This window comes from Malaclemys terrapin, chromosome 1 (assembly GCF_027887155.1).
Source record: "Malaclemys terrapin pileata isolate rMalTer1 chromosome 1, rMalTer1.hap1, whole genome shotgun sequence".
Taxonomy (NCBI): domain Eukaryota; kingdom Metazoa; phylum Chordata; order Testudines; family Emydidae; genus Malaclemys; species Malaclemys terrapin.
The window spans coordinates 332,692,229-332,716,960 of record NC_071505.1 but is presented as its reverse complement, the minus strand read 5'-3'; the positions used below and the strand labels follow the sequence as shown (position 1 = coordinate 332,716,960).

General features: G+C 41.1%; 1 protein-coding gene and 1 long non-coding RNA gene across 15 annotated transcripts in view; one reads left to right on the top strand and one right to left on the bottom strand.

Moving 5' to 3' along the window:
• The window catches only part of DLG2 (discs large MAGUK scaffold protein 2), a 1,481,925-nt gene that overhangs the window by 70,256 nt on the left and 1,386,937 nt on the right, over positions 1-24,732 (bottom strand). For all 14 annotated transcript variants that reach the window (XM_054015731.1, XM_054015732.1, XM_054015733.1 and 11 more), the window contains one exon: positions 4,424-4,600. In XM_054015731.1, coding sequence (XP_053871706.1) covers positions 4,424-4,600 — 177 coding nt within the window. The remainder of the gene's footprint in view (positions 1-4,423; positions 4,601-24,732) is intronic.
• Positions 1-24,732, top strand: part of LOC128830072 (uncharacterized) — a 61,157-nt gene that overhangs the window by 13,712 nt on the left and 22,713 nt on the right. Inside the window, exon 2 of the long non-coding RNA XR_008443533.1 lies at positions 4,138-4,202. This is a non-coding gene — a long non-coding RNA (uncharacterized LOC128830072). The remainder of the gene's footprint in view (positions 1-4,137; positions 4,203-24,732) is intronic.

The following is a 24,732-nucleotide window of genomic DNA, read 5'->3' as shown; positions in this document are numbered from 1 at the left end:
TTAGGATTGACTTTGACAGAGCTTCATGGTGGGTGTAAAGCAGTATGGAAGTTGGCATGCAGTGTTTCATTCTTACATGTTAAAGAATAATATTTCCTGTCTGACGGTTACACCAGCAGGCTAAAAACTGGTTCATGGTCTCTTTCACTAAGCGTAATGTCATCAGTGTTAAAGTGACATCACTTCACAGCAAGAGGGCCATGTTGCTCACCCACCCAGCATGAGGGTACATTACAACTGTAATAAGAAACATACATCTTCATGGTGACCAGAGCTTGGTATCTAAAAGAATTTTTGGAACCTCTGGCCAAAATAGGAGCAGTTTTGTCTTTAAGAGTGAGTGAACTGCTTCCTCTAAAGCCAAAGCCATGATCAGTGAGATCCCAATTGTGCGAGGCATTGACCACTCTCACCTCAATTCCCACTTGAGTCAATGGCAGTTAAAAACTCTAATCAATTCACAGGATCAGGCCCTTAATGAGAGGGACATAGATGGGCCAGGACTGTGGTACTCTGCTTGTTCAATACAGAATTAAACTGCCTGTCTCTGTGACACAGTGCTACAGGATCCAAATTCACTCTTAAAGGAGGTTTCAGAGTGGTAGCCGTGTTAGTCTATATCTGCAAAAAGAACAGGAGTATTTGTGGCACCTTAGAGACTAACAAATTTATTAGACTCTAAGGTACCACAAGTACTCCTGTTCTTAAAGGAGGGCTTCTCAGTTGTAAACAAAATAACAAATGCATATGGAAGTGACCACGATTAAATCTAATGACAAATTGCTTTCAAGCTCCATGTAATTGATTGACAGTTAAGGGCTGGAAACTACACACCATCCCAGAGTGAGTAATGGGCAGCAATTCCCTGGTAGCTATAAATTACGACCTCTTTTGGTCTACCACATCCATTATAAAATAAAAGGGAAAAGAAAAATGAGTCTTGATTTAGCACCGGAAATTTCTCTTATCTGCTCATGCTTTAATGTGCCTGTTTGAATGGCTCCATTCCAAAAAATGTGGAAAAAATGGTAAAATCAGGCACTATGATTTTCATAGACATATCCCTAAGTAAGAACTTAATTATATTAATTGCTCCCAGAGTATATACTGGAGTAAAGAACTATTATGGAAGAGGTCAATGGCTTCAGTACTGCAAGAAAATAAAGGTTATGTTCTATTATATTCAGTTATAATTTGAATCAGATCTCGTATGCTCAGGAAACACTTTTAAGAAGAGATTTTACTCTAAATTTGAATTTGTATGCTAGATATAATTGGCTGATTCTCTTCTGCACACCACCTTGTGCAGTTATGTATACCTGTGCAGTAAGTATAACAGTATTCTGATTTCAGTTGCATTTTACACTTTGCTCTTGTGTACGTGACTACATAAGATGCAGGACAATGACAACCAGGCTCAATGACTCTGGAAAAAAAGCTACTGTGTCCATAGTATGAACTAGCATTCATTTTTAAGAGACAACTTGAAAAAAAAAATCTATTTTATACAAATGGATCCTTGCTGAGCTAAATAACTGTAAAAACAAATGCATTACTTAGGGTTATCATATTTTAATATTCCAAAAAGAGGACACTCCATGGGGCCCCGGCCCCGCCCCAGCCCCGCCCCAACTCCTCCCCTTCCCCACCCTGGCCCCACCCAACTCTGCCCCGGCCCTGTCCCAACTCCGCCCCTTCCCCAAAGTCCCCGCCCCAACTCCACCCCGTCCCCTGAACGCTCCGCCCCCTGCTCCTCCCCCTCCCCTGCTTCCCGTGAATCAAATGTTCGCGGGAAGCCTGAAACAGGCAGGCAGGCAGCAGGTAAGCTGGGGCGGTGGCGGGGTGGGGGGGCACGAGGAGGCACGGCCCAGTCCGGCCCACCCCAGCCGAGCGGCTCCCTCTGGCGGCCGGCTCCGGCCAAGAGGCTCTGGTCCCAGCGTCTCCGGCCCAGCTTGGCTCGGGCCCTGGGGCGCCGGCCCTGGTTCCGGCCGAGTGGCTCTGGGGCCGGCTGGTGGCCGAGCACCCCCAGCCCCGATCCCAGCGGCTCCGGCCCAGCTCGGCTCGGGCCCCGGTTCCAGCTGAGCGGCTCCGGCCCGGCCCTGGCTGAGCGGCGCTGGCCGGCCCCAGCGGCTCCAGCTCCAGCCCCAGTGGCTCCAGCCCGGACCCCAGCCCCATGACCCCTCCCTATTTTCACGGACATGTCTGGCTTTTTGGAATTTCCTCCCGGACGGTTATTTGAGGACCAAAAAGCCGGACATGTCCGGACATATGGTAACCCTAGCATTACTTCAATACATTTTTAAAGTGGGACCAGGGAGAGGACTTTTTAAATGGGGAAAAACATACCCCGGCTCATGGGAGGATCTAGTCAGTGTTAGATTTATGAACAACAGTATTTATATTAGAAACACTGAATTAACCTTGAATGGTATGGCATTAACATGGGCTGCTCACATTTCAGGGAAGGATTTGCTGGAGAAAAACTTCACTGTTATGGGAAAAGGGCCTAGCCCCACCATAATGAAGAAAGGCCTTGCCAGAATAAGCTGAATAGCATTTAGATGACATTATCCAGCTTTTTGGTCCATTTATTTATACTCCTAGAATTTGTTGGGAGAAACAATTATTGGAGAGAAAAATGTGATCTCAATTTGGAACCATTGGAACAGGCAGACTCCATTCCCCTCTCCCGCCCCCGGCTTCTCCAATTCACTGCTGATGCAGTGGCATGAGGGGTAAATAATTAATAAATAAATAAATTAATGGAGATATCCTATCTCCTAGAACTGGAAGGGACCTTGAAAGGTCATCGAGTCCAGCTCCCTACCTTCACTATCAGGACCAAGTACCAATTTTGCCCTAGATCCCTAAGTGGCCCCCTCAAGGATTGAACTCACAACCCTGGGTTTAGCAGGCCAATGCGCAAACCACTGAGCTATCCCATCCCCCATGAGAGCCCTGTAATTGTACCGGCAGCATTACAAATTCAAGCTCCATGTTTCAAGACTCTATGCAACCTATTTCCTGCTTACCTCTCTGCTCTCATCTCATTTTGCATCCCTCTCCACTCTGCCTAAGTTGTAGAACAAACCACATCTTTCTCCCACTTCTGTCTCCATATCTTCCTTCATGCTGCCCCATATGCCCTGCAGCCCAGACCCTGAGTGGGTCCAACATGTCTCCACATATTTGTCCCTCCTGAATACACTCTTCTGAAAGTAGGTCAATAAACCTTAGGCCCACACATCCTCTCCCACCTACAGAAAAAGATCACACACACATTCACACCTACACATGTGGAATCAACAAGACACATGTCTAACTTCACCATTTAATCAGTTGTTTCCCCACTTCCTTACTCTGTATATCATAAAGTTCAAGCTTTCATACCTTTTTATACTATGGACCACATCTTAAGAGAGAGACTGTCTTATGAATTCTACCTGCTTCCATTCATGATTGCACAGACCAGCACTCATGCATTCATAATCCCATGAAACCCCCTATGGCAATCATAGCAACAGTTTACATGGAAGATTAACATTAGGAAAGTGTTTATTATATTTTTTCAGTATCTAGATACCTACCAAGGCCCATGGCAATGTGATATCTGAGGGCATTTTGAAGTCTCCATTATTTAACATGGCAAAACCAATGAGCAGGGTTAGTATCCTGTGATCAGCCAGTTCTCCGTGGAACAATACCACGTGCTCTGCCGGCGATCCACAATCCAATTTATCTCTTTATACCAAATTTGTGCAACCATTTTTATTAACTCTAGAATTGAAATGACTGTAGATAGAAGGTTTATAACTGGCCTAGAAGTAATATTCCAAAGGAGAAATTTGGTTTGGTTGGACAGAATTCATTCTCCTTCATGCCACTTCAGTTTTTGACCTCTCTACTGAAATTATCAACAAAGGTACCAACTAATATCAATTTCAGTGGCAGTTTTGATATTTGATGAAAGCAACAACTACTTCACTAAGGCAACCCATCAGACAGCATAGACAGTAACAAATATCAGTAACATCAGATGGTACATTTCCCCATGAGTCCAGCACAGCTAAACAAAGATATATTGAGATTTATTTTAGAGATTTAGCTAATTTCTATTTGTCTGGCTTTAACTTCCAGCCCCTGGTCCTGGTTATGCCTTTCTCTGCTAGAGATTTTTACTACCTGGTATGTTCTCCCAAAAGGTATGTATACAACATAATCAAGTCACCTCTTGATCTTCTTTTTGATAAGCTGAACAGATTGAATTCTTTAAGACACTTTTCCCAGCCCTTGAATAATTTTTATGGCTCTTCTTTGCACCCTCTCCTATATTTTTTAGATTAGTGCACATTGGTTTTGGAATAAAACTCAAACTTTTGTACATTTGTGCCAAGTGAAATAATAAAGCAGCAATTACACATACCTCCTTTTGCTGGGTATAACTCCCATCTCCTCACTGTCTCCTTCCTGAGTGACCCTCCTCGCCTGCCACCACTCATCATCAGAGGCGTTGATAACATGGAGGATGTCTCCGAATTTGAAACTGAGTCCTTGACTTGGGAGGCCACTGTCCTTGCTTTTGTCATAGTCAAACATAGCTCTGGGGAAGGAAAATAAGGGTTTGAAAACAGGCAATTATACCAGTCTTGACAGCATTTACAACTGAAAAACTTCTTGTAGTTCAAGCCCCTCTTATTCCTTTCAATAGCAATCATAAGAATTACCTCTTCGTAACTTAAACTACCTTATTTCCTATTTTATTTCATAATGTTTATGCATTAATTGGAGAGTTTCAGAACTTAGTGGATAAAATATACGCAGTACCATGCATTTGTTTTACAGAAATCTCTCGCTCGTAACGGTTAGACTCATGTCTGTGACAATTTATGATTGTAACGGTGTCACCTTCTTATCTTCCTACAAAACATACCATTGTATCTGAGCACATGTGAAAGACGTAACGAGGACAGTATGACAACTAACTAGAAAGAAGAGAATGCTAAATTTTTTACGGTCAAATTCTAGTTCCATTGAAGTCAATGAGAGTTTTGCCTTTAGTTACAAGTAAAGCCAGATTATGTACCCTTGGGCCAGATCCTGCAACTGGATTTGTGCAGGTAGGGTGTTTGTATCTGCATGCAGCCTCATTGACCGCCACGGGGCTCCATGGAAGTGCAGAGGTCTGTCTCTATGAATCCAGTTGGAGGGCCTTGCCCTCAGTTTTTTTCCAGTGGAAAACAGATAGGAAAGGTTTCTCCTAGTAAAATACAGTTTTAAGAACCCAATAAACTGGAATTAACATTTCTTCTCCTGTGGAAAAAAAATCTGATTATAACTCCTAAATGCAGAATTCCTAGTTTAGCGTGGTCCCAAAGGGTATGTACTAATTTGTATCCCCTATTGTTAGGGGAAAAGGTTTGAACATCTTTATTAGTAAACATTTCCATATGAAAGATTTAATACAATTAATTGTTGCCCATTGTAGTGTAATTGCATAAAATGGTTATAGAAGCATTATGGGTAGATTTAAAACACTCTGGGCTACTTCCTTTAATGAAAAGAATGTTTTTAAAATGAGTTGTCACAGTTGTTACTGTGTTGCTTTAGGCTGTATCTCTACAACCACAGTGCTTTCATAGCTGCAAGCACTCATTCTGGATGAAATTATGTAAGGAGGAAAAATACATTAAAACAGTATCTTCTCTTAGGGAGACTACAGATGTGCATCGTGCATCTTTAGAAAAGTGACTACTGGAGAGGGTTCTTTTATGCCGTGCAGCCGCTCCAGTCACCCATCTTAGATGGGTAAAGACAATAAAAGATCTGGCATTATTTCACTGAACTTTATGCGATCTGTGGGGCTGATTTCACTTGCGTCTTCCTTTTTCAATGTGCTTTGAGCATGGATTACACTTACATCCTTTTACTGCAGAAGCAAATGCCCAGTGAAGATACAGAAACCCCTTAAAATCTTAGTCAGCAATTGGAATGTAACAAATTAATTACATATATGGTCTTTAAAGGGCCCTTGCCAGTAGTGGGTCATCTGCTGCTCTGCAGTATAAGCCTACAATCAAGAGCTACATCAATCCAAACAGCATAATCTGATAGCTAAGAAATGAGTGAAGTCTTGCTTTCCTTGAGAAGTTAATGGAAAATCACATCTGGAGATGTGGCAGTGCCCTCACTGACCAGTTTTAAACCAATAACTTGTTTATAATTGGCTTTAAAAGATGAATTATCAGGAAGCGAAGCTCTGACTTTTACTAAATGCCATGAGGGCTCACATGTATTAAACAAAAGCATTTTCTGAGCAAGTCCATTAAATAATAATGTACCTTGATATGAAAGGCAGTAACAGCCTTATAGACCTGTCCACAGAGCTGGCAACAATGCCGAGTATTGGTTACATAAAGTAAATTCTGAATCCATCCACAATTAATTATCTCCAAACACATGACTTCATTTTTTGCAAAGCAGAGAATGAGCAAGAAACTTTTACTCCAGAAGTGAAACAAATTACAATAGACGTCATGGAAATGCTTCATCTTTTGAAAGTTCTGAGGCAGAAGGAATGATAGGTTTCAAAAGCTGAACGGTGGAAGAAAAAGAGGTCTTTGTTTCTGAACAGACACTAGAGTCCCATGAGCTCATGCATTAGTCTAAAACTGCAGATTACCATGCTGGTTGATGCTAATGATGAATGCAGATGGTAATGTTTGCTGCTGACTTACATTGATTGGCGCTGTTGTGTACAACACTAATTAAAGTGAGATTAGAGATCTGAAACAAGAGAATTATCAAGGGCACATTTTATTGACTGAAACAGTTCTTGGCTACTGTGCACTGCAAATGTTGATTCCCGAAGGAAAATAATGCAAGTGCTGATTTGAATCCCTTTTCCCTACACATGCCAGAGGAAGAGTCATATTGTAGTTCTGATCAAGGCTCTGACAACACTGAAGACTTTCAACCATCTAGCAGAAAACACTGTTTGCATGAACTGATAGTCTGGAGTAGCTAAAAAACAAATAGTGGTCTTGATTCATCAAACTATTAAATATGTGCAATTAACTCATGTGAACAGATAGAACTAACGGTGACATCAGTAGGGCTATTCATGTTTATAAAGTTACGCACATGTTTAAGGATTTGTGAGATTGAGGCCTAAAATGTAGTTCCTGATGTTTGTTATTATTTATTTATTTGTATAATGTGAAGAACCCACGTCATGGCCCAGGCGCTGCGCAAACACAGAACAAAAACACAGTTCCTGCTCCAAACAAAGTATATTACCTGCACTTAGATGATAAGCTCTTTGCAGCAGAGACTTCCCTAGTTTATGTCTAAACAATGCCCAACACTTTTGAGTACTCAATACATCATGCCTCAATTCAATTAATAAACAAAAATAATATACCGGTACTGTATTTGGCATAGCATCTTTCATACAAATGTATGAAATCCCAAAGTGATACAGAATCTTAAAAAAAACAACAGAAAAAGAGGGATAGAGTTAAAAGCTGAGGGGAAGAGATGTTTTAAGATATGATTTGCAAAGAAAAGTAAACAAAGAAAATATTGCAAGATGCAGGACGACCCTTCCAAATGACAGGAGCTGCAGAGGAGAAGGCTCTTGCAGCAGGATTTTTAGGGAGCCCTCTTGTCACGTGTGACGTCAGTAGAACCTTGTGATGTACTTGTGAACTGAGAATGTAAAACATCACTGTGGCCACAGAACTTTGCCATTTTTAGTATCCAGCTAATAAAAGGTTTCAGAGTAGCAGCCGTGTTAGTCTGTATCCGCAAAAAGAAGAACAGGAGTACTTGTGGCACCTTAGAGACTAGTCTCTAAGGTGCCACAAGTACTCCTGTTCTTCTTCTTTCAGCTAATAAAAGAGAACCAAGTCCAACTACTTTTGGTCTCCTTCACATTTACAGCCAGCATTATTCTAGGATCACAACATAGTTCATAGATGGCACTGTAACTTTAGAAAAGTTTTGTTGTAACAAACAACTGCAACCTTCTCCACCTTTTCCTTTAATTTTAATATGCCCCTATACAATTGCAAGCCCGGTCTAGAGCTAGTGAGTTGAAAGACTCAAACTGCTCATTTATAAATCTCTACCTGATGAATGGCACCAACTCAAGAGTACTCAGAATCTGACTAAAGCTGAGAGCATATATAAAACAAAACAAAACAAAAACAGCAGCATTAGCTGAGTGTCACCAGAGTGGCACAAAACGTGTATTTTTGGCTTCCTAAAAAGCCGAAGGATTACTTTAGTTCAGCAAAGAAGGGAAGGGCATGATAATAAGCTAAGTTTTTTTCACTGGGGATGGCCTTTCTCTGTGTTAAGGAAAGTCCAAGTGACTCAGTTTCACTCAGAGCAGTCACAGGGTTACACCTGGCATACTGTAAGCAGTGAAGCTCCCAGCAGAGAGCATGCTGCAGCATTCTCCAGATAGTCTACTATACAATGATCACCATTTTGCAAGCTTCTTCAGACTAAGGAACACAGTAATGAAACCTAGATGGGCAGGTGGAGGCATGTGCCCCCGGCTGTGCTGTGAGGCAGATTCTGAGGGAAGGCTGATGGTAACTGGATCTCAGACTAAGTCTACACTGGCACTTTCATCATTAAAACTTCTGTCGTTCCGGGGTATGAAAAAAACACCCCTCTGAGTGACAAAAATTTTAACGACAAAAAGCACCAGTGTGGACAGCACTTCGTGTTTGGGAGCTGCGCTCCAGGTGACAAAGCTACTGCCCCTCGTTGGAGGTGGTTTTATAAAGCGCAGCTACACAGCACACCTTACAATGGTGCGGCTGCAGTGGCACAGATGCGCCATTGTAAGGTGTGCAGTGTAGATATAGTTTTGATGTACATGTGACAGTGTACCCCATAAGGCTTTATGGGGGTGGGGAGTGCTTATAAATGTACGTATGACATAATTGGAATATGTTTTGTGCTGCCTGTGCTATGTAATATATCTCCGTAAAGGTTATGGTCTACTATATCTATTCATCCTATCTGTACACATATATCATTTTCTACTTGAGGTTAAGAATATGGGCTGTATACTTGCTTGGTTTCTAAGTAAGCTTTGTGAGGCATTTGATCAGTTTCTTTAGGAAGGAATTTGCAAGGTTAAGTACCTGATCAGGAAGCACTTGGGGAACAATGCATCTTGGAATGCTCCAATCCACATAAGAAGTCTTCCTGGAGACATACAAGATACCATGTGGACAATGGCTTCGACCTATAAAGACTGAGTCATGCAGGGACATGTGACTTGCCCAGGTGACTCCAAAACTCCATCTTGGAGCTGGACTTTGCATAGGAGGGAGGAGGGGGGTCTCCACCCACAAGAGAAAGTCTATTTAAACCTGTGGGAGACCCCTCCATTTTGTCTTCAGCTGGCTAAAGAAGGAGCCTCTCCATCCCCCCAAGATACTTGAAGGAAACCGGAACAAAGGACAGTAACTACAGGGGGTGTGAGTGATTGCTGGACCCAGGCTAAAAGGAGATTAGCCTGTAAAAGGAAGCATTCTGGAACTGGTGAGGATCTTATCTGTATTTAGTTTGATTAGACATAGATTTGCGCATTTTATTTTATTTTGCTTGGTGACTTACTTTGTTCTGTCTGTTACCACTTGGAACCACTTGAATCCTATTTTCTGTATTTAATAAAATCACTTTTTATTTATTAATTAACTCAGAGTATGTATTAGTACCTGGGGGAGCAAACAATTGTGCATATCTCTCTATCAGTGCTATAGAGGGCGAACAATTTATGAGTTTGCCCTGCATAAGCTTTATGCAGGGTAAAATGGATTTATTTGGGTTTAGACCCCATTGGGAGTTGGGCATCTGAGTGCTAAAGACAAGCACACTTCTGTGAGCTGTTTTCGGGTAAACTTGCAGCTTTGGGACAAGTGATTCAGACCCTGGGTCTGTGTTGGAGCAGACGGGAGCGTCTGGCTCGGCAAGACAGGGTGCTGGAGTCCTGAGCTGGCAGGGAAAACAGAAGCAGGGGTAGTCTTTGCACATCAGGTGGCAGCTCTCAAGGGGGTTTCTGTGATCCAACCCGTCACAGTGGCGTAATCGGCAGGATCTGTGCACAGCTGATTGCTTTGAGATACTGGTAGTGATTTTAACTGAGTTTTAAGGGGGGAGGGATAGCTCAGTGGTTTGAGCATTGGCCTACTAAGCCCAGGGTTGTGAGTTCAATCCTTGAGGGGGCCACTTGGGGGATCTGGGGCAAAATCAGTACTTGGTCCTGCTAGTGAAGGCAGGGGGCTGGACTCGATGACCTTTCAAGGTCCCTTCCAGTTCTAGGAGATGGGATATCTCCATTATTTATTTATTAAGTGTGGTGGCTGGAGAACAGACAAAGTGGTTACTGGTTTGTTATTTTCTGTTTGCTTATTTCGGGAAAGGGAAGTAGGGACAGAAAAGGAAGGAAAATAAGTGAGAAGGAAGATCAAAAGGAGCTAAAATTGCACAGGGTGCAAATTGCCCAGAAAGGCTGAACACAGGGCACTGTGAAAGTCTCTGTTAACTAAGAATCCCCTGAGCTGAGTGCATCCCAGTTTCAGTGAACTGCAGAGGGGTGTGGCCCAGCAGAAGAAAGCAGGAAAATGACTACCTGTGAAGCAGCTACAAAACTAAAGCTGGCTAGACTGGAAGCAACAGAGAGCGAAAATGAACATAAAAGACTGATGAAAAATAAGATATCAGGATGACCCATGTAAAACAAAAGGCAGCTGTTGCTCATTACTGTATGTAACAAAAGGTATAAATGTTGCTTTAATTGTTTATCTTTTGAGAGACCTACCTAGGAGGGGGAAACCCTGTGTCCTAGTGCACTCTCTCCCTCCACGCAATTGCTAGAGATAATAAAGTATCTGATTTGCTGCACCCAAAAAAGAGAGTGAGAACTCTGTTTTTCTCCGACAATACGTAATATCACAACTACAGAGACTAAATAAACTATGTCCCCAAAACCTGGGCTGTCACCGGCCATACTCGACAACTGAAGTTATGAACTTCACAATAATTTGCATTTTTACATCTTTGGCACTAAGTGTTTAAAGTTACAATGCAAAGGTTTTAATACAGCATATGAATTAAACCACTCTTACAAAAATGTCTAAAGTCCAAAGCTGGGTCCTATTACATTTTTACATCTGAGTCTCTCTTGTTTGCTGCAGTATTTTTGTTTAGCTTGTTCAGCAATTTTTCCACAGGCAGTCCATCCCAGAAAATATATTCTGTATCATTTGGATCTTATTGGGATTTTGGCAGAGTTTTGCTACTGACTTCAATGAAAAAGAGGCTTGAAGATAGCAGCATCGGTTCCAGTTTCCAGAAAGGCTTATCTAACAAAAAGGAATTACTTTCTTTCTGGGGCTTACATCATGAAAGATGTGTCTTGCGTCTGTCCTTTCATTTTGCAATATGCTGTCATGATCCTGATCATGAGCCATTCTGAAAATAATTGTTTGAGCACTTGTGATGGAGGTAAGTTTATTTGAGTCTGTAATGGGCACTCCGTAGGTTTGCTCCATACAATGGAATCTTCTAGATGGCAAAGCTTTAACACGACATTTTCAGAAGTGTTCACTAATGTTCTGTGCTTCCATTTTTATTTCAGTGGGAGCTGTGGTTCCTCAGTATGTCTGAAAATCAGGCAAAGGTGTCGCTGTGTATCTTAAGATTTTATACTGCTGCCCATCAGCATAGTGTCTGAGCAGCTTCCAGATAATATCAATAGCAACAGCAAAATTGTTAGCAGACATCATGGAACCTCTGGCCCTTCTCTCTTTACAGTCTCAAAGAGTGGGATAGTTTTTTTTTTGGGGGGGGTAGGGATCAGTTATTTGGGACAGCTCAGAGGGGGTTGGAAATAGAAGTCTCAATTGGGGTACTCGGAAATGGAGGCATGGCTGTTAATGGACATGTCTGAAAAATGGCCGTAAGAGTCTCAAGTGACTGGAATGGTCATGAAACTTCTGGTGTCAGCAGCAGGGAGAATGATGATTATGTTGTTTGCTCTTAAGTGGTTCCCTATTATTTTTTTTTATGGAGCACACAGGCTGCAGTCAATGGGTGAGGCTTGAAAATTTGGGTTGAGGTTCTGGGCTGTGTCTCTAAGAGGCCTAGTACAGAATTCACAGTCCAGGGAGAGCAAGGGCTAAGACAATTGCCCTGGGCTGTTCTGGGAGCTAAAGCATTCCCCGGTGCAACACAGACAGTCCTGGAGGCCTGCCCAAGGGCATGTCTACACTGCAACCAGGGTGTGTGATTGCAGCACATGTAGACGTACCCAAGCCAGCTTTAATCTAGCTAGCTTGGCTATTGACAGCAGTGAAGTGGTGGCAGCAAGGACTTCAGCACAGGATAGTCGCTTGAGTAATTACCCAGATCCCGGGCAGCTTCACTCTGCTATCGATAGCGGCGCTAGCTAGATTAATGCTAGCTCGGGTATAGCTACACATGCTGCAACCACACCCTGACTGCAGTGTAGACATACGGCAGCCTCCCTGTGCTGCTCAGAATCTCCTCAGCTATGTGCTCTCTGGCCCTGCACCCAGACCCACCCTAGGCATGACCCCTATAGCAGTGTTTACAAGGGAATCCTTAGGAAGCAGGTTTCTGCTCATCTTCCACTGTGCCTGCCCTGGAGGAATTCTCCCCTGGCTGGATGCAGAACTTTTAAGGGACCTTTTATGATACACCAGCCCTTTTATGGAGTGTAAAGGGGCTGTGGTGGGAATGAGGGTCTCATTCTTGGTTTCCAGGAGCTTGAAATTGGTATCAGAGTGTAGGGCTTGAGTCTTTGCGCTCTTCCCACTCAAGGCTGACAACTCAGGAACACAGTTTGTCAAATTTGGCATCCATGTCATAACAGTTTCAAATCCTCTGGTTTGGCAAGTATTTTTCCTAGAAGTTTTCAGGCACAGAGGATGAGGCTTGGCTCTTCACGTGGGAGGCAGTATGTGCTTTGGGTGAGAAGGCTGCAGTTTATGTTTAGATTTGGCATTTTTACAAAGTCCAAGGTGTTTCTGGAGTAGATTTTGACTATTCTGAGGCTTTTCCTTACAAGATTAATTTGTTTCATAAGGGTTCTTAAAGCAAGCCTTTCCAGTAGCTTAGTGAGAGAGCTTCCATCCTGTTTTTCAGCTAGCCCCAAACTCAGCAACTAAGTTTCTAGGCCTCACACAAGTTTTATCTTACTTGACAGACTTTCTGTACATGGGATGGATTGTGTTTCCTATCAGATTCTAACATAACGAATGGTGCAACCATCTGAATAGGTATCCTTAAGGGATACGTTTCCCCTAGAGTTGTGTGAAAATGAAACAATGAAACCCCAAACCAGTCAAAATTCAGTGGGTTTTGAGTTTTATAACAAACTGAAAACTTAAACCAGGTTTGTTCCAAGGTTTCATTTCAACGAAACTGGGCCTCTTTCCAAGTTAACTGAGTTGGTAGGTGGTTTTGCATCAAAATAATGTGAAATTTGCAGTTCACCCTGGTTTTGACGTGAAAATGAGGTGAAACTCTGCAGTTTTAACAGTGTGTTTGATTTGAGGTTGACAGAGAAGCTTATTGGCACAGAACAACTTGAGATTATCCATTTCCACAATGGAACTGATGAGTGACTGGATCTCAAATCAAGGATACTTTAAATATGTAGCGTAATTTAAACTGAAATTGCAACATGAGTTGAAAAAATTGCAACAGGAGTTGAACTGTTTTTCTGCTCTCTATATTTTGGAGCAATTCACAATGTGTCTGCAAGTTACTTTTTACTTTTTATTTGATCACTATTAAGATACATGAACTTTCTTTACAAATATTAAGAAACCAACCTGTATTTGTTATCTTTAAAAGACCCATTTGTGTTTTATCCACCACTTCTCATTATCTGTGTATTTATTTTGTTTAAATTCCAAAAATAATAACCAGACATTATAAATGTGACCTGATCTGATATTTCCATTGGAAGAATTTCCTACAATTATTTTCTCCAGGCCACTAATGTTGGGGGATCTGTCCTCTTCAAAAAATGAACTATCACACATCTGGCTGCTAATTGTATTGTCAATGGGTCTGGATCAGTAACCTGCTTTGGACTGTAACCGAATAGAACTGCTATGGGTTCTGTGGGTAGCCTTTCTTCAGTTTAGTTTTAAAGGATGTTTACCTATAGTATATGATGCTTACGTCTCAGAGCGAATGAGAGATCTCAATTCAGAAGATATTTAGGGCAACCACCTGCTCAAAAATAACGCACAAAAGATATATTTATTTTTTTAGAAAAAAATCCTCAGGAATAAGAACATAACAGCCATACTGGGTCAGACCAATGGTCCTTCTAACCCAGACCCCTGTCTTCCAACAGTGGCCAGTGCCAGATGCTTCGGAGGGAATGAACCAAGCAAAGCAATTATTGAGTAATCCATCCCCTGTTATCCAGTCCCAGCTTCTAGCAGTGAGAGGTTTAGGGACACCCAGAGCATGGGGTTGTGTCCCTGACCCTCTTGGCTAATAGCCATTGCTGGACCTATCCTCCATGAATTTATCTAATTATTTTTTTAACATAGTTATACTTTTGGCCTTCACAACATCCCCTAGCAATGAGTTCTACAGGTTGACTGTGCATTGTGTGAAAAATAACTTCCTTATGTACCTACTTCATGATGTTGTAGACTATTGTTGTATTTTGTTTCTAAGGGGTGTGGTATATATTTTATAATTTCCCTTTCCCCCCTAGCTGTTTTAGAATGGAAGCTGCCAGGTGGCCTTTGCTTCCGATAGCACCTACTCCGGGCTCTGATGGCTTTTTACTTTCTATATAAAAAGAATGAAAAGGAGTTTACCATATTCCATATGTAGCTCGGTTTAATCAAGTAATAGTAAAAATATGTATTGCTGCTCCTAAGTGTGTTTTGATAGTAATGCTTGGCCAGCACTTGAATTTTTTAAAAATGTTTTAAAACAGCATTGAACAGAAGGTATTTTAATGACACACACTAGCATTGCCAATTCAAAGCATTACAAATTATGAATCCAGCCCCTCGAAATCATGAGATTTAAAAACAAAATGAAAAATGTGGTTCCTTTGATTTACCTTCTGCGTTTTTGAGCCTTTAGGATTCTCTGCAATAATGTTTTCAAGCTTTTATCTATTTGCTAGCAACTTGCTTTTTTTCAAAACTAGAGCTGAGATTCTCATATAAACAGTTGACTCCAGGTGCTGGGACTTTAATAAAAACACCAAATAGCCCAAGATTTGGCAGCACTGTTATAGAATAAAATCTTAAGAAACCCGTTTGTGATGGCTGAGGGATGCCTGAGGTAGCATCTGAGTATTTTGTTGGCTTTAGTTCAGGCTGAAGATCGATACACCTGATTTTCAGCACTCTCCTTAAGCTCAAGGCAGGTGTACCAGTCACAAAGCCCAATCAAGCTTGCATACTCAGTGCTCACTCTCAGCCCACAGGATGTTTAGCACAAACAGTAAAATTTCATCTAATTGTGTCTTGCTCTGTGTCTTGAACAAAGCCTCTGCACTGCTTTCAATGCAGTTCATGGGGTTCTGAGTCTGATCCACTGCTGCATTATTCTAAAGCCCACTGATTTCTGTGGGGTTACATTAGCATCACTCTAAAGCAATGCAGCAGCAAACCAGCCCTCTCTGTTTACAATTCCATCCTAAATAAACACTACAGTACAGCCCTTTGTGTTTTGTGTTCAGGTTTGTGAGCCAGAGCTGTTCTGCCTTTGCACTGCAAAAGGAACATTTTAGACTTTAATAGAACTTGTATCATTGCAAGGCCACCTATCCTTAAAGGGCCAAATGCAGATGGGATCCCTAAGAATAAACTCCCATTGAAATCACTGTGCCAAATTCTTACTCTGTCAAAGAGCTCCGGCTGACTGAGTAAAATCTTAGGGAGGTCTTCAGGATTTGGTTCATAGGCAATGGTGCTTCATGATTTCTCAGCTACCTGCATCAAACTATTGGGAGTGGATTTTAACAGACGTCTTCCCTGTTCCACAGAAGAGTTATTTTCCATAATAATTTCTCCATCAGTTTTTGCCAAACTATGCTGAGCATGCTGAATGCACGTGACGCCTTCTCATTATTTCAGTTTTGCCTACTTTATTCTAGCAGGTACTCACTTCAAAGCAACTCTAGTGTTTTTTTCCAAGTATTAACTTTCAGGGCCACACAGAAGCAATTACTAAGCACGAGCCCCAATGCAGATTCTCTTTTCCCATTGCAAGGTATATTTTCTCTTTGTCACAGGGACTTCTGTAGTCAAAGGCACAGCAGTGGATGTGATATTTATTTTCCCACAGACTTTTCCCCCTGACTGTGTCTAGCAACAGTCTTTCAAACATCTAAGGAACTTTTCTATTCTTTCAAGAATAATCTTATGAATGTAGTAACAGATAACCAGATTTATTACAAGAATGATAAAAAAGGGTCTACATTTCAGTAGACTAAACTAAAGATTTCCACCCCACTCCCATAAACAAAACTGTCTGGTCAGAGATAAAAGAGAAATATCTGACCAACATGTCTGCAACATTGCAGCACCTTGATTCTCCTGCACAGTCCTCTGATTTTTAAAAGCTTCTAAGTCACTTAGGTGCATTTGAAAATTTTACTCTAAGAAGCTTTAGGAAGGAGAGAATGCCTTTAAGCTGCTCAGAACCTGGTAAGATGAAGCCCCTACAGATATTCTTGGGATTTCAATTTTTATTTTTATTTTTTATAATTTTGATGGATATTATCAATTAGGGCTGTCAAGCGATTTAAAAAATTAATCGCGATTAATCGCATGATTAAAAAAATTAATCACACTGTTAAACAATAATAGAAAACCATTTAAATATTTTTTGATGTTTTCTACATTTTCAAATATATTGATTTCAATTACAATACAGAATACAAAGTATACAGTGCTCACTTTATATTTTATTTTTGATTACAAGTATTTGCACTGTAAAAAAACAAAAGAAATAGTATTTTTCAATTAATCTAATACAAGTACTGTAGTGCAATCTGTTTATCATGGAAGTTGAACTTACGAATGTAGAATTATGTAAAAAAAAACTGTATTAAAAATAAACTAATGTAAAATTTTAGAGTCTGCATGTCTACTCAGTCCTACTTCTTGTTCAGCCAATTGCTGAGACAAACAAGTTTGTTTACATTTGCAGGAGATAACGCTGCCTGCTTCTTGTTCACAATGTCACCTGAAAGTGAGAACATGGCACTGTTGCAGCTGGGTCCCAAGATATTTATGTGCCAGATGTGCTAAAGATTCATATGTCCCTTCATGTTTCAACGACCATTCCAGGGGACATGCATCCATGCTGATGACGGGTTCTGCTCGATAACAATCCAAAGCAGTGCGGATCGATGCATGTTCATTTTCATCATCTGAGTCAGATGCCACCAGCAGAAGGTTGATTTTCTTTTTTGGTAGCTCGGTTCTGTAGTTTCCGCATTGGAGTGTTGCTCTTTTAAGACTTCTGAAAGCATGCTCCACACCTTGTCCCTCTCAAATTTTGGAAGGCACTTCAGATTTTTAAACCTTGGGTCGACTGCTGTATCTATCTTTAGAAATCTCACATTGGTACATTTTGTCAAATCTGCAGTGAAAGTGTTCTTAATATGAACATGTACTGGGTCATCATCCAAGACTACAATAGCATGAAATATATGTCAGAATGCGGGTAAAACAGAGCAGGGGACATACAATTCTCCCTCCAAGGAGTTCAGTCACAGATTTAATTAACACATTATTTTTTTAATGTTTGAGTGCAGTTATGTAACAAAAAAAAAATCTACATTTGTAAGTTGTACTTTCACAATGAAGAGATTGCACTATGGTACTTGTATGAGGTGAATTGAAAAATACAAATTCTTTTGTTTATCATTTTTACAGAGCAAATATTTGTTATCAGAAATAATGTACACTTGATTTCAATTGCAACACAGAATACAATATATATGAAAATGTAGAAAAACATCCAAAATATTTAATAAATTTCAATTGGTATTCTATTGTTTAACAGTGCGATTAAAACTGCGATTAATTTTTTTGAGTTAATCATGTGAGATAATGGCGATTAATTGACAGCCCTATTATCATTGTTTATTTTAAAGCATTTATTTTTCCTTTTTTATCTATTTAAACTTTCACAGTTGCACAAAATCATGGGATTTAATTTTTTTTATAGATTTTTATAATTTTAATTTCCACTCTTGTGGGAAATTATGGGGGAGGTCAGACAATGGGCGAGTCAGACAATTATTTCATGACAGAAGATGTTGAGGTTCAAAAAGTTAAAGTTTTATAATTCTTAAAACACAAAAATTGTCAACATCACATGCCAAAATACAAAAAGAAAATATCCTTAAAACAAACTCTATGTGCTCAAGCAGAATTTTTCTTACTTTGCCTATCTGTACATTTTGATGATCATCAATGGACATATTTTTTGTTGGTTTGCGTGTGTATGATAAAACTGACATTTACTAATAAAATCTAATCCTTCCAAGCCTACTTACAAGTATCGCATGTTTTCATATTCTAGACCCACAATATTGATATATTCATAGATTCCATGTAGCTGAAGGGACCATTCTGATCTTCTAGTCTGATCTCCTGTATAACACAAGCCACAGAATAATTCCTAGAGTGTAGATAGCACAGTGGTATGTAGAGCAGCACTTTTTTTAACAATGGCTGGGAAAAATCTGACAGTTTGCATTATTTTAGATGAGAATTTCTCTTCATTGTACGATCACGGCGTCACTTCATCAACAAGAGTTCAGTGGGGTCAGTATCATGCTGTTGCTCCAAGTACTAAAGGAAGAGGTTTCCTGCTGTTGCACCATCTGAGTAAGATAATTTTTCTGTCAATTCTGCAGCTTCATCATCGCTGTCAGCATGTAATACAATATGCATGATTTCAGCATCAGCAAGTAACTGATGGCCAAGGTCATTAGCATCATTTTCAAACCAATCTGCAACATCATCTTCGTCAGCTTCTGTGCAGCCAGGAAGTCTGTGGAGGAGGTCAATAAATGCACTGGTCTCTTCTTCAGCTGCCAGTGCTGCTATTGCAGCTGCAAGTTCACTGGCCTGAGTGACAGCAGTAACTTCAGGCCACAGATTTTTCCGTAATATTTGTAAGGTTGACTTGGGGATGTCTTCCCATGCATCTGCAACCCCATATATAGCATCTTTGAGATTGATGTTTTCCCCCAGTGCTGCAACATGTTGCCTTCATTCTCAGCCACTTCATCAGACATCAGTAGTCGATTAAGCAAAAGTCTTTTATAGTGCTGTTTTAGACTCTCCAACACACCTTGGTACAAGGGATGTAATGTTTGGAGGGAGAAAAAAAGAGAAGATTGGGTCATCTTGGTTGGTAAGCCCTCTGTCATCAGGGTGAGCGGGTGCATTGTCCAGCAGTAAGATAGCTTTTGGTGGGATGTTGTTTTTGTTCAGATGAGCCCGTACATTTGGCACAAAAGTTTTAAAAAACCAATCACAAAAAGCAGCACTGTCCATCCATGCTTTTCCCTGGGGCTGGTAGATCATAGAAGATTAGGGTTGGAAGATATCTCAGGAGGTCATCTAGTCCAACCCCCTGCTCAAAGCAGGACCAACACCAACTAAATCAATGATAGATGACGGGCAAAGCATTCGTGTTTGCATTTTTAAGTGCACACAGACTCACTGCTTTACCAATGACAGTTAATGGGAGCTTGTGTGTGACACCAGCATTAGCAAAGGTCAGGATTGTCAAATGTTTTTAGCTCTATTTGTAGTCAGGCACAGATCTCTCCGTTGTGGCAGCAAGTGTTTTTGATGGCAACATCTTCCAATACAAACCAGCCTTGTCACAGTTGTAAACTTGTTCCAGTGCCATGTTGTGCTCGGCTAAGGGGTATCTTGCAATTTTTTTTGAAATAACTCCCGAATCAGCAGACTGCTTTTCCCTGGTGACTGTTAGTTCTTAAATGTCATGACATTTTTTAAACTGACTGAGCCATCTCTGAGTAGCAGAGAAACATGCATCCCCCCCCTCCTAAAGTTTGACTAAAGCTCTGAGGCCTGGTCCCCACTAAGCCCCCACTTTGGACTAAGGTACACAAATTCAGCTACGTTATTAACGTAGCTGAATTCGAAGTACCTTAGTCCGAACTTACCACAGGTCCAGACACGGCAGGGAGGCTCCCCCGTCGATGCCGCGTACTGCTCTCGCCGAGCTGGAGTACCGGCGTCGACGGCAGCACTTCCGGGATCGATCCCAGAACATCGATTGCCTGCCGCCAGACCCTCCGGTAAGTATAGACATACCCTTAGCCTTCTCGCATAGTAAAGGACCACCCATAGGAATGCCTTCCTCTCCCGCCTGTATAAACCACCAATAAAGGGCTTCATCTAGACCAGTGTCCTTCAGTTGCTTCATGGTCTTCCAAGTTGTAGAGTTATTCATGCTGTATTTAAGAATTTGCTTGGCCTTGTGTTTGATGTCCGATACTGTGCTTTTTCCAATGTTATAATTTTGGGCTATTTTTGCCAGTGACTCTCCTTTTTTATTTGATTAATAATCTCTATTTTAGCATCCAATGACAGTACATGTTTTCGCTTAGTAGTCACGGTCATTTTACCAGGCTGAAAAGACGCAATGATTACAGTAATGTTGCCACGGAGGTGACATCAATTTCCCATATTCATATGTGTATGTGGGTTGTTCAGTTAATGTGGAGAGCTGGATAATGGAGGTTCGGATAAACAGAAAGTAAAAATTTTACTTGCACAAAATTCATCTCCAAACATATAACAAATTCTCATTAATATAAATTCATTATAAGATTGTGTGTCTGAAATTCTTCCAATAAATGACTCATTCCCTTATGTCTCTACTCCTGATAAATATTTTAATGTACAATCCTCTGTCAGAAAGTAATTGGCAATAGAATGCTAAATCCATTCTAACAAGCATAAGGACAAATTAATTTTGTTCTGCAGTGATCTGAAAATGACACTGTTCTTCTCGGACCTCTCTCCCTTCTCTTGTCTTTCCATTTAGCTGATTCCCCTTCCTAAGCAAAGCCACAGAACAGAAAAAAAAATGTAGCATTAACATGATGTTTGCTGCTATCACATTGTTCACTCTGCTTGTGCCTTCTACCCGTTCTCCACCTTCTGTCTTGTCTATTTAGACTGTAAGCTCTTTGGGGGCAAGCACCATCTACTTGATTGTACAGTGCCTCGCACAATGGGACCCATTCTTGGTCGACTCTTTGGTACTACCAGAATAAACATAATAAAAATAATACAAGGAAGTATGACTTACTGAAATGCTTGCAGGTCTGTTTGAGCTCTGGTTCAGTAGTAGTTAAATACTCATCAGCATCACCCAAAAATTCAGTTTTTTAAAAAATAGCTTACTTCTCATGACTGCTGCAATTGTTATGTGTTACAGTAGGTCATGTTTAACATTCTGTTCCTCCAGAGATTGCATTTCTGTGATTGTTCTAGAAAATCAGCCTGGATTGCAATCAGAAAGGCTCTGTCTAACTGGCATTTGCATTATGAACTAAAACCCCCAAAACTGTTAGCGCAGCATCTGGAATACAAACATGAAAGCCAATTTTTTAATCCCAGTGTTTATTACTTATGTAGCAAAATGAATACTTCCAAAAAAAAATTTAATCCCCCTTTAATATAGGAAGACTTGGAAGGATTCGATTTTTAGTCGTAAATATCAGTAAAAATCAATTTCACAATACACCACAAACTGTTGGAAAAATCTTTCCATCTATAATAATTGAAATGTACAGATAGGCAAAGTAAGAACAAAGCTGCGTGGAACTTATTAGAGTTTGGTTTAAAGATATTTACTTAGTATATTTTGACAAGTGATGTTGACAATTTGTGTTTTAAAGGCTATAAAACTTTTAACTTCTTGAATCTCAACATCCATCATCATTAAATAATTATGGTCTGGCTGCCCCATTGTCTGACCCTCACTCCCAATTTCCTACAACTAGGAAAATTTAAATTGATAAAAAATTGAAAAAAATGCTTAAGAATAAACATTGATACTATTAGTCAAAATTATAAAAAAAATCAGATTCTGCTAAATATATGGTATTGGCCCAAATTTTAATGGTGCTGTAAATAGTGATGCAAGTGAGCCTGGAAAATTCAGTCAGCTGTTTGTTGACTTTTAATCTGAGGGTCCAGGATTCAAGTCCCTATTCAGACAGTAGGCTTTTAATTAAGAGGATGGATTGTCTCTAGGGGTTAGGGCACTAGCCATGGAGCTAAGAGATGGTCAGATCCCTGCTCTACCACTGACTTCCTATATGATCTTGAACAAGTCACTTAGGGCTTGCCTAGAAGAATGTGATTTGTAAAGCATACTAACATGCCATGCTCTAACTGCTCCATGTAAACGCTGCCTATAGACTCTAAAAAGTACTTACTTGGTACCTTCTGGAGTGCGCCACCAGGGCAGTTAGAGTGCAACACATTATAGTGCTTTACAAATCACAACCCTTTAGCATGCTGTACCCGCACTTTACACAAGACTTTAGTCTCTCTGTGCCTGAGGTCTGCATCCGTAAAATGGGGATAATAGTACTAATGTATGGGGGCCATCCGAGCACCTAATAGTAATGGGGCCATATAAGTACCTAAGAGAAAGAGAGATGTTAAACACAAAGTGTGAAAAATCTTGGCCCCAATAAATCAATGGCAAAACTCCCACTGACTTCATTATAGCCAGGATTTCACTGAGAGTGTATATTGGTCAGAAAACAGGTATAACGTAGTGTAATTTGCATAATATGGTATGCAGTTGTGCAAAAGTTCTGTAGCTAAAACTGATTTATTATTCTACAGAAATCAAATACAGACCCTACAAAAAGTGGGTGTTTAATCCCGTTCCCCCTAGGGGTACATCCTGGATGAAAAGAAAAAAACAATCTATAGCCTCTTCCTGAAGTGAAATTTTAGCAAATGCCACATTGATAATATTATATGAAACATTTATCTGCAAGATTTTTTTGCCTGGCCAAGGTTCAGAGAATTTTTTATACGTAAATAGCCACAATGCTGCCACCTGTGGACAGCATTCATTCAAAAACTGTGGGAAATAGTACTTGTGCATTTCAAACATAGGAAATACCAAATAGGAGTTAATATTTAAAAGGTGTTTTTTGAAGGCAGACATGCTTGTGTAGTGTGGCTGCTTTACACATCACTGTGGCATAACCCTACCTTAAAACTGGTTTAGCTGGTGCAGGAAGGATCCCTCCAAATCCCCCCAATGGCATAGACCCAATGTAAGTGGCTTTATGACATTCACCATTCCTACTGTCAGTATTAGAGAGGAAAGTGGACACACATAGAGGCAGGTGAGTAAGGCCTGGATGACTCGGCACTGGAGTTGGCCAGAAAATGGAATTTTTGTCTTATGGAAAATTTCAATTAAAAAAAATTTTGAATCCCAAATCGGGATGAAAAGTCAAACACTCAAAATGTTTTGTGGACAAGAAATTCTGAAAGATTCCATTTCAGGAACACCAAAATGGTTTTTTTTTGGCTCGCTGGCTGCCCACCTCATGGGCAGGCTGTCAGGCTCCCCTCCATGGGGATTTGTCTCCTTGGCTATTTGTGGAGTCAGAGAGCTGAGCAGTCTAGGAAGGCAGGTAGACCAGAGAGCCTGAGACCCCAAGAAAGCAGGCTCCCAGAGAGACAGGCAGTCTGGGAAGCCAAGGTGCTCATGGAGCCGGGCATCCATCGAGTTGGGCTTCTGGGGAGGTGGACAGCCCAGGGAACCTGAGAGCTGAGGGTGCAGGAGCCAGTTAGCCCACCAGATGGGGAGCCTAGGAGCTGGGCAGCTTGGCAGGGATCCCAGGCCAGGGAGCCGGGTGAGCTGGCAGTAAAGCAGGAAGGCCAGCAGGCCCATCTGCCTGTTCTCCATCTAAGGCTACGTCTTCACTAAGGAGAGGGGGGGTCGATTTAAGATACGCAAATTCATCTACGCGAATAGCGTAGCTGAATTCGACGTATCGGAGCCGACTTACCCCGCTGTGAGGACGGCGACAAATCGACCTCCGCGGCTCCCCCGTCGACGGCGCTTACTCCTACCTCCGCTGGTGGAGTAGAAGCATCAATTCGGGGATCGATTGTCGCGTCCCGATGAGACGCGATAATTCGATCCCCGAGAGATCGATTTCTACCCGCCGATTCAGGCGGGTAGTGTAGACTTCCCCTAAAGTTTTGGTGGAACCAAAACATTCCCACAAAACATTTAGATTCTGTAGAGTCAGCATTTTCCCAAGGAAAATTGTTCCATCAAAAAGTTTTTCACCCGCTTGTCTGTGCACCCCACCAATCTTGGGCTGTGTTCAGCATTTTATGACTGTTGTATCATGGCTTACATTAGAGCAACCCTCAAGCTGGTTTTACAGCACAAAGGGGACTGGCCTGCACTGAGCCGAAGCTAGAAGAGCAAATGCAAGATTCAAACCACCTTTACACACCCACTCATGCCTGACTTGTGCTCTGTACAGTTTGGCTGCACCAGAGCATCTGGTCCCTTGACCTCTACCTTGAGTCATTTTTTCTTAATTACCTTCTTGTCACAGATACGGAACATTTCTCTTGC